Source organism: Macaca fascicularis, chromosome 18 (genome assembly GCF_037993035.2).
Source record: "Macaca fascicularis isolate 582-1 chromosome 18, T2T-MFA8v1.1".
Classification (NCBI taxonomy): Eukaryota; Metazoa; Chordata; class Mammalia; order Primates; family Cercopithecidae; genus Macaca; species Macaca fascicularis.
The window spans coordinates 46,560,097-46,570,968 of NC_088392.1; the positions used below are offsets into that span (position 1 = coordinate 46,560,097).

Below are 10,872 nucleotides of genomic sequence, written 5' to 3' on the forward strand. Positions count from 1 at the left end.
ATCATCAGTTTAGAAAAAGGAATGTTTTCCTTTGAAATAACCAATGCTACCAATGTTACCTCAGATGTTGGCCTGATTATTGGAACTATTTTGTATAAGCATACTAGAAGTCAGGCCTTTTAACCATAAATGTCATTTCAGAAGCAGTCTCATTATATGCAAAAGTCATAACTGAGAGTGAGTCTGAATATCCAAGGAATTATTTCCATCTGTTCCTAAGTGCTTTAACTGGTCAAATGTCAGGTATTAAAGGGAAGAGAACTGACAGATCAGGAAGGATCAACTGTACCAGCAAAATATTTAGACTAATAATTTATTAGAACATAAAGGATTATAGTGGAGAAACTATCTTATGTCAAATGGATCAATTTGTAGTGAATCTTTTCTAAATGTAGTAAGTGTCATATGTATAACATGTCAAAGAAAAAACTAAAAAGCAAGAAAATACGTTTTTGCGTCTTAAAATGAGTCATTTGAACCAGAAATTTCTCCTCTGTAAGTCACGTTATTCTGATAACTCAGAAACACAATTTTATTCATCTAGGTGATCAGGAGATTTTATATTAGGAACTGACAGGGATCAGTTTCGGGGCTCATCTCGGTAAGCCTCTGAGCCCCCACAAAACAGCAAAGCTAATCTCTAGTGGTCCAACAGTTAAAACAATTGATGAGCGTGTGTTGAATCCTCAAGAGAGGAGGGAGGAAGCAAGAAGGAAAGCTTGAAGGGAGGAGGGGAGGGGGGCAGGTGCTGATTTCAGCCCTGTAGCGTCAGGATTGCGTCAATTCGGGTTCCAGCCACGTCTGGAGCTCGGAGATGAGCTTCTCAGAAGAGCCAAAACAGGAACCGAGGTGGCAAATCACTGTGCGAGGGCGAGTGGACCTCCCTCTTTGCCTCCTCCCTGTTCCAGGAGCTGGTCCCCTGGGCTCTGCGCTGTTGTTTTCAGCGCTCGGAAAGCCGGCGCTTCCGATCCAGACAAGTGAATCCAGCCAGGCAGTTTTTTCCTTCAGCACCTCGGACAGAAACACGCAGTAAAAAATGGCTCCGATCACCACCAGCCGGGAAGAATTTGGTAAGCAAGTTACTGAACTTATGACTGCGGTTGTTCCTTGAATATTCTGGGGTGGGCTGTTTATTCATTTATTTTTTCCCTGGTTGTTGAATACAGATTTCCTAGGTAGTTAATTTAAAAGGAAAATGAGAATGGCAGTCAGGTAATTGTGGCTTACTTCTGCGGCTTCTCTCCCTTCCTTGGTATCTCTCTCCTTAAAACTGTCTTCTGTTAGAGAGAATTTACCTTCAAGAAGTTCTTAAATTTTCAGGTACTTCTGTAAATTGCAGCACGCACTGAGTAAAGAAAAAGGGTTTTGTTTTTCCCATGTTGGTTTCATCTATTTTGTAGGTAAATCTATATTTTATTAGGAGAAGCTAAATATATCTCTGGTTACATTGGGGCTTGATCTTGGTTAAAGAAAGCAACTTGTCTATTGGGGTTTGGCAATGTATATTTTATTACAGGGTGTTCCATATGGGTGTTTTTGTCTGCTATGTTTTTCTAGTATCTTTGAAATATGTTGCTAGTGAAAGACAGAATCATATGGTAGTAGGGTTAAAGGGAGTTTCAAAATGCACTGGCTCAGCCTATTTCATTTCACTGCTGAGCTAACCTAGAGAGATGAGGGAAGTATTGTGGGTTGCACAATTAGCTGAAAGCTGCTGGAAACTTGAATTAGGGCTCCAATTTTCGCCTTCAGCTTTCCTTTTCTTACAACAAGTTTTTGGTTTCAGTACATAAAATTAGATGCAATTCGTAGGATAAAAAAGTACTATTTTTAGAATCCAATGTATTACAAGTGAAAAAGGTCAGAATTTTACTTACATGTATTTTGTAAATCATGAAATTTCATAGAAGTTTGTGAAGAGGAGTGATATCTACAGATGTATGATAATTGTTATTAAACTGAATAAAATAACCATGATATTGGCTTTCAAGATTATAAGACCTTATCAGTGGAGAATACATAGGGAGTAGATAAGTGTTTCCATGTTATATAAAATGTTTGCCATTTGACATAAATATCAAATAGGGACAATTTATGATATTATATTCATAAATGAATTTCTTTCCCAGCCTTCCTTTTGGGTTATTGGGTTTATTTTGGTATGACGTTTATTCCCAATTCTTCATTTGAAACCTGAATGATTTTCTAAAACGGAGGAATTTTTAGAGACTGTACTAGTGAAAATATGTTCTAGCATGGTCTATCAGTCTACTTATAAAAATGATTTTCTGCTGTTTTTATTGTTTTTACATTGACTAAAGAACTGTCTCAGTTCATGACTTTGCTTTTGCTCCCTAGCTTTGGGTTATTATAGTCCAGGAATGTGGGTGCATTTTTTTTTCCACAAAGACTTGAATAGAAGCAAAAACTGAAAAGCTGGTACTAAGTTTAGCAGATTATCTTTAGCTCTTGCTTTATATTATAGTAGTCACTGTTTCTTTTTTCTACCTAGAGAAGTCAAAGGTTTATTTCATCTTTACATGATTCAGTTTCTATACATTAAAATACAGGATTTTTATTGCGGTTTTATTGGATTTTTTACCTTCTACTTCATTTGTCTTTTCTTAACCTTACATTCTCTGAGTTCAGTTTTATAATTATGAAGTAGATTGGCAGAAGATTTGGGGGGATGGGGAAGGGAAGTAACAAAAGACTGGATTTCTTGTGGTTATTTAGAAAAGTTTTAACCCTTTCTGGGCTGGAACTTATAACTTTATTATTCACTATTTAGGATAAAAAGCATATTGCAATGGAACAAAATGTATATAATATTACATTAGTTGTATTCACTTTGATGATATTAAGCCTTGACTCTATTGATTCACTATGTACCGATGTAATAATACTGCTTTTGCTTCCATAGTGTTACTAACCATTTGTTTAAGAAAGATGCTTACACATAAAATAGGATAAGCCTTATGCATAATCGATATTACCTAATGTCAGTAATTTAATGTGCCATTATTCAAGAAAATAATGACAATTTCAGTTTGATTATCATTTGCCATGCCATGTGCTAGCGGAAGAAACAGTTATAGATAAGATTGAACTCTAAATTTCACTGTTCTCATTATATGTCAAGGAATGCTGATTCACTTATACCTATTGTTCTGTTTTTATCTTATTTAAGTTTAATTAATTTATACTTTGAAAATTTCAGTGTTTGAGAAATTTGGGGTTGTCATACAGAGGGATGGTAGTGTTACAAGTTACAAAATATTGGTACCCAGTTACTCTTCGGTTTTTGTTTTATTTTTCTCTAATATATGTGTATTTCTTTTACCACTGTTCCATAATTGGGATGAAAATTACTAATGAGTTTGTGGCAATGCCAAATACTGTTTCAGAATTTCCTACAATTAAGTGAACCACTGGGTCCCTAAATGTTTGCTGCTTGAATTCTGGGTAAAGAACTACTTAGAATTCCAGTAAAATTTGATGCTCTGGAAAGCCTCAAAATGACAATAAAAAATAATGAAATTAGTACTGATCCATCATATCGTAGTTGTCTCATGTTACCTGAGAAAACAAAGATAGGTCAGAGTCATTAAGCATTCCCCCGTATCTGTTCAGGACCATTTTGTCTTTTCATTTCACTAATGAAAAACTACTGAAATGAAGGAGTTTCTACTATACTTTATGTTTTTCCTGTGGGGATGTTTTTGTATCTGAAGTTAGTGTGATATATATATCAGTTGGAAAGTAATTCAATCTATTCAACCTATAGCAATTGCTAGCTCTATTAGGCTTTTCAAAAGGCTCGTATCTCCAGCTCTGCTTCTTTAATGTATATTATTGGTCATTTGATTTTTCAGATGAAATCCCCACAGTGGTGGGGATCTTCAGTGCATTTGGCCTGGTCTTCACAGTCTCTCTCTTTGCATGGATCTGCTGTCAGAGAAAATCATCCAAGTCTAACAAGACTCCTCCATACAAGTTTGTGCATGTGCTTAAGGGAGTTGATATTTACCCTGAAAACCTAAATAGCAAAAAGAAGTTTGGAGCAGATGACAAAAATGAAGTAAAGAATAAGCCAACTGTGCCAAAGAATTCATTGCATCTGGATCTTGAAAAGAGAGATCTCAATGGCAATTTTCCCAAAACCAACCTCAAACCTGGCAGCCCTTCTGATCTGGAGAATGCAACCCCGAAGCTCTTTTTAGAAGGAGAAAAAGAGGCAGTTTCCCCTGATAGTTTAAAGTCCAGCACTTCCCTTTCCTCAGAAGAAAAACAAGAGAAGCTGGGAACTCTCTTCTTCTCCTTAGAATACAACTTTGAGAAAAAAGCATTTGTGGTCAATATCAAGGAAGCCCGTGGCTTGCCAGCCATGGACGAGCAGTCGATGACCTCTGACCCATATATCAAAATGACGATCCTCCCAGAGAAGAAGCATAAAGTGAAAACTAGAGTGCTGAGAAAAACCTTGGATCCAGCTTTTGATGAGACCTTTACATTCTATGGGATCCCCTACACCCAAATCCAAGAATTGGCCTTGCACTTCACAATTTTGAGTTTTGACAGGTTTTCAAGAGATGATATCATTGGGGAAGTTCTAATTCCTCTCTCGGGAATTGAATTATCTGAAGGAAAAATGTTAATGAACAGAGAGATCATCAAGAGAAATGTTAGGGTAATTTATTTTCAGTGCTTAAAGTATTTATAAACAATCTTTTATGTAGCTTTTTGGTGTCTGAGGAATTTTCATTAATATGATAAGCTTGTACATGTCATCCTTACCATGTTTAATTATTATTAATTATAATCTAATGGAGATCAAGGGAATAGAACAGATGAAATAAAATTTAATCCATAACTGAAATACTCAAAGTGTTTTAATGATATGAAATAAATATGCATTCTTTATGGATATTTAGATATCACTTATGTAAATACTTTTGTTAATCTCTATCATAAATATTTTGACAGACACTGCTACTTTAAAATATAGGTGAATATTTCTTATTCATAGGCAAGTTAACAAAGAGGTTTCAAGGTCAACGTAATTGAATTTAAAATGGAAATTTAAAATTAAATCAATTCTTCCTGAAGATTTGGAAATTGTATTGACTTTCAATGGAACTGCTTTTCAAGGAGGAGGTATCAGGTCATATTCAATTATCAATGCCTATCTCTAAACTGTATAGTAGGAAATGAGTTCCTCTATTTTTGTAGTTATACTACTCTGGTAGTTCTGGGTTTATTAGAAAAAATAAGGCATCAATTAAACAAATTTAATCCCATCTTCACTTTAAATTTGAAACTCAATTGATTTCAACAGTAGTATTTCAGAATAACTTCTCTCTATAGTAGAATTATTTATAAAAATCAATAAACATACTAATTTACGTTTTTGAAACAACATAGTGTTTCAGAACTGAAAACCTGACAGCTCATTTTGACTGTCTCCTCTCCTAGTGAAATTAATGAAGGTCAAGGTTCAGAGACATTGCACAGCTTGTTTGAGACACCCGGCTGATTTAGTGGCACAGTGGGAATAAGGATCTTTCTTCTACTCTTATTCTCCTTAGAGTGCCTACTTATACAGCTGTCACATGTTAGTTTTTGTATAAATATATTGCAGTTTTAGTTTTGTGTCAGCCATCACTCTTAGTTGCAAACAAACACCAAGTTAATATCTTGTTACTTTCAGTCAAAAATTTTACTTTGAATTATTGGATATGTTATCTATTGTCTTTAAAGTACAAATGAAATCTAAGTAGCATTCAAAGAAGGACGCTATGACACCGTCCCAAAACAATTCTCTCCAGTACTTAAAATCAATTCATTTCTTGGCTTGAATGGAAATTTGCTGTTGTTAAAGAGGCAGAGAATTTTAACTCCATTATCCCTCTGTGCCAGGAAGGTAGTTGGGGTCGGAATAAATCTCACTGGGACTGAGTTCAAATTTCAACATGTCGGTGGTAAAGAATTTGAAATCAAATCAAACTTATCTAATTTTTTGCATGAGTATGTGCAGTCATTTGACCCAACACATACTCATGCAAATAATTAGATAAGCTTTGTTACTAGTAATAACTTTGAAAAGTATAGATGTTGTTAAAAACCAAAAGCCAAAAATAATCCTGTGTAGGATATAATTTAAATATGCTTTAAACATTTCTAAGTAATGGGTGTGGTCAATTTATTGCGAATTTTAACATCCTGTAGTACCAAACAAGACCACAAGATGGCAGGCAGTGGTTTTTCAAGCAGCGATGGTCCTGCACAAAAGCTTTTACTCTTCGATTCCTTAGAATATAAAAATAAAAATAAGTAAGAAGATTACATTTAAATGACAATGTTATTTAAACTTTAATGAAAGTACAAACTTCAAAGCTAAAAAGATAGAAATACTTATATCACATTTCTCTTTCTTTAGAAGTCTTCAGGACGGGGTGAGTTACTGATTTCCCTCTGCTATCAGTCCACCACAAATACTCTAACTGTGGTTGTCTTAAAAGCTCGACATCTGCCTAAATCTGATGTGTCCGGACTTTCAGGTAAGAATGCTTCTGAAATACTCAGGTTCACTGTATGAGTGGAATGTATTTTACTGCAAATGAGCCCACCTACTCTTACTCTTTTATGTTTTATCTTTTCTCTAATACCTTGTTTATCTACTGTAAAAGTTAGCTTTTAGTTTTGTGACTAACTTTACAAAAAAATGAAACAAAACACTAATTGTTTGTTGTATAGAAATGAGAAACAAAATAAGCTACAGTTTAACATTACCTGAGTTCAAATCCTAACCCTTCCATTCCTTAACAAAATATTATTGGGTATGTTTCTCAACCTCTGTACAAACTGGCCATAATACTGCTCATCCTGAGGGGCATTGTGAGAACTAGAAACACACACTTCTTCAAATATCATCTAATGTTATTACTAGTATTATTTAATGATGGAAGTTGAAAACATGGTCTTAAAAGATTAGATTATGAAGCTAAAATTGACTCATATATTGCCACCAGAAAAAGGCAAAAGCATTGTGATAAAGTGGCATGAACTTAAAATCTACATACTAACAATGACACAGAGAAGCTCAACACTAGGAAATAGAAAGCAAATCCAGCCTGTGACTAAAGAAATTCATAAAAGTTGAAACTAAAAAAAAACATTGACATTGTGGACTCTAAATCCTCATTTTATGGAAAACACAGCCAAAAGTCAGGGAAATAGACTTACCCAAAGTCACACAAGTCAGTAAAGCTAGATGTTGTCTAATATATATTTTTTTCCTTCTATTCTATTCTTGGACTAAGTTAATAATAATCAGAACGGGTCCATAGAACATTCTATTTTCTTTCCTTTTGTGTTACCTCTTTTCCTATCATTAATTTTTTCCCTTATTCTCTAATTTAGAACTTTATTCTCTTATTTTCCATATTCTTCCTTATTTTCAGTTCTGTTGACAAGAGAAAGGCCAAGCTTTATCCATATTTTTCCTTTGTTTTTACTTATTTTTCTGGTAACCACATGTCATTGGCATGCCATGTTCTCTAAGGGCACTGTTATCTTGATATCAGCTCTCTAGCCCAGTTATGCCATTGTAATGCCTGTTATGTTCCATTGCAGATCCCTATGTCAAAGTGAACCTGTACCATGCCAAAAAGAGAATCTCCAAGAAGAAGACTCATGTGAAGAAATGCACCCCCAATGCAGTGTTCAATGAGCTGTTTGTCTTTGATATTCCTTGTGAGGGCCTTGAAGATATAAGTGTTGAATTTTTGGTTTTGGATTCTGAAAGGGGGTCCCGAAACGAGGTAATCGGGCAGTTAGTCTTGGGTGCAGCAGCAGAAGGAACTGGTGGAGAGCACTGGAAAGAGATCTGTGACTACCCCAGGAGACAAATTGCCAAGTGGCACGTGCTCTGTGATGGTTAGCATCCTAGCCATGAGTTGGAACTTAAAGGTTTTTACTAGGCAAGGAGAAATTTTCTTTCTTTCGATATTGGATTGCAAGCTTGGGAAATCAAGCTACCTTTTTTGCTGTTGTTGCTAGAAATGGATTGAATTAGTAGACCAGAAAGTAACTTCAAATGTGTTTCATGATAATTTCCCTATTTATTAGAAGAGTTGGATAAATTTTCATAAGATATTCAATTTTTCCTTCAGATGACCAGTGATATAACTAGGAATAATCAGACATTTTATTAATACTGTGCCAGAATCCCAAATTAAAAATGTGACAATCTCATTGGAACATGTCACAAAAAGTTAATGTGATTATTAAGATTTAAAAATGAAAAGTATGCCTTGCCTTGTGAAAATTTATCCATTTATCTTCAGGTTGGGGAAATCATTTTTTCTTTAATTCCAAAGATACTTAAAAAAATGTCCTCCAGTTTGTATTTATTAATTATGTCATGTGCAAATGGTTGTCCTGCATATAAAAGTATCTGGTCATTTCAGTTTGGTTTGTAATTATTTGATGCAATTTTATCATAAGGGTAACTTAGATGCATTTCAAAAGGACAGTGAACAAGCTGAGAAATGATTTTGTCAAAGGGCTGAGTTGGGAACACTGTGGCTGAAATATAATTTTTCTCCCCGCTAAGGTTACATGTGAGTCAAAATTTTGTAAAATATAGCCTCACATAAGAACCATGGCCTTGGATTATTCACTGCCTGTCACAAGCCTTAGTGTGGCCTGAGAAACCCCTATGTACCTTCGTGAAATCGTTGAATTAGCTAGTGAATAAAGAAATAAACTTCAACTAGAAATCCAGTTAGAAGCGCAATTTTCTTATAGGAAATAGGTATAGTGTGCAAGTGTACTTTTAAGGCCATGGTTTGTACCGAGTCAGCATGGCCACCGAAGTCTTCATTTAACTTATTGTCCCCCAGAAAAGACTGTGAAGATTTTTTACATTGCCAGATAAAAAGTGTTACTTAACCAACAAACAAATGTAAGACTACAAAATCGTTCAAGAGCAATTCTAACGTAATTTACATATGTTCATGCAAAATATACTTAGGCTGTCAAATTAGCACAACAAAGAATGTGTTTCACTATCTTTTCTAGGCTAATTTGTCCTGAGCTGTTGTCTATAGAGCAGTTTACAGACTTGTGTCTTGTATCATTTTCCAGTGCCAGTGTTCTGAAATTCATTCAGAACCTGTTAGATTAAAGCTGCACCCTGTGATTATTTGAAAAGAATTAACTTGAGAGCAATGTCACTATATTTGAGTTTTTAGAGAAGTATGAGTGGAACTTGAGTACAGTTGAATTATTAAATATGCAAGTTAGAAATTAAGTCTACTGAAAAATTTACATTTTGAGTCAGGTTTTGTGTCAGTACTTTAGCAGTTTTTGAGAATGTGTTTGATATCACAGTGTTTGTAAATTCTATGAAAAATGCATTTTCCAAACAACTTATACATGCTTTTTATGACTATGCCTAATGTAAAGAAAATGTATTACATTCTGTATGTACAAAGATTAAAAATCAACCTCTTTTTTGTGCTTTTAAAATGACTTTGGGATTAAAAAAGCATATTTCCCAATCATTGTCTTCATTTCACTACAAAGTCACCTCATGGCATCTTGCTCCACTCGGCATTTCTGTGAAAGCAACATGAAATGATCTGTAGTAGGTGTGTAGCTTGGGGAAGTCAAATGGCCATTTTATACATGTGCATTTGGTATCATGGGCCATGGAACAGAATATATTTTGGACCTCTGAACATTTGTAAGGGGCCAATTCTAAGTATTCTTCACAGCAGCCAGAAGTTAATGGTGGTAGCAGCTGAGGTATGGTTGTTGGACGAGAAGGATTTTCTTTTTTAATATGGAACAATGAAACCAACAACAAACACTTTTAAAATTAAAATGGGTAATTTGTAAATAGTTTTTAGCTTTTAAAATTTGAAGTGTTTTTGAGTGTGAAAAGTTGAGTAAAACTATTTGCAACTGGTTTTAAGAAAAGAAAGAAGAAAAACAACAAAGGAATTGAAACAGGCAGGGAGATCTTAATACCTAATTTCATCATTTCTGAAAAAATGTACTGTTTTAGAATGTATTACAATATCAATGTGAATATCTTAAATCCTGTTACAAATCCTGCACTGTATTAAACATGTAAATTAATTGTTTGTCTGATTAGCCAAACTCACCACCCAAATGGGGAGGTATCCATGTTTGAAGAACTGTGTAACTCAGTAATTGACTTGTTCTGATGTTGTAACTCAATAGAAGTGTTTTGGAAGGAAGCATGGTGTACGAGACAGTGTCTGTTCTTTTGTGCCAGCTCTGTATGATGTTTGTAAGACCATGTTTGTAAGACATGAATAAATTGCTGCTTTTGCCCAACCCATTTCAATGCAGACTTTCTGCCAATGGATTCTGTACTAAGGCTTCTCTTATTGCTGTCTGAATTTTCAAGTTTCCCTAGTGGATCTCCTTGCATAGGTTAGGGAACATTAATTAATGAGCACCGAAATCTTTAATACACCTTTTAAAAACCTCTTCATAACAATCATCTGGAGCAGATATCATTATCCTTATCAAACAGAAGCAAAACTTGAGGATCAAGGAGCATAGACAATGGAATCAAGTAGGGAGGAGTAGTACTCAAGAGGATTTCATGGCCTGCCCTGCCCTTCCCTCCATACCATTCCACTCTCCTCAAGGGGACCTCATCAACTGACTTTGCTAGATTTTTAGGCTGTTTCTCACATTCTTTATTTTTCTAAATTTTATTCACTTTTCTATATTTCATTTACTTTTCTTACCAGTATTTTCAGCCACCATTCTTTATTTACTCTCCTATTTTTTTCCTTTATCTCATTTCTTATTTTAACATCTTTCATT

The 10,872-nt window shown here is 34.7% G+C and overlaps 1 protein-coding gene across 2 annotated transcripts; it reads left to right on the forward strand.

Moving 5' to 3' along the window:
* Positions 1–781: 781 nt before the first annotated feature.
* SYT4 (synaptotagmin 4) lies at positions 782–10,375 on the forward strand. Of its 2 annotated transcripts, none has more exons than XM_005586819.4 (4): positions 782–1,070; positions 3,876–4,690; positions 6,440–6,560; positions 7,636–10,375. In XM_005586819.4, exons 1-4 carry the CDS (start codon positions 1,037–1,039, stop codon positions 7,941–7,943), a joined length of 1,278 nt encoding a protein of 425 aa, XP_005586876.1. In that variant the 5' UTR covers positions 782–1,036; the 3' UTR covers positions 7,944–10,375. The 2 variants fall into 2 exon arrangements, with proteins under 2 accessions (XP_005586876.1, XP_005586878.1); XM_005586821.4 differs by having other exon boundaries at positions 3,876–4,684.
* The last annotated feature ends 497 nt before the right edge of the window (positions 10,376–10,872 follow it).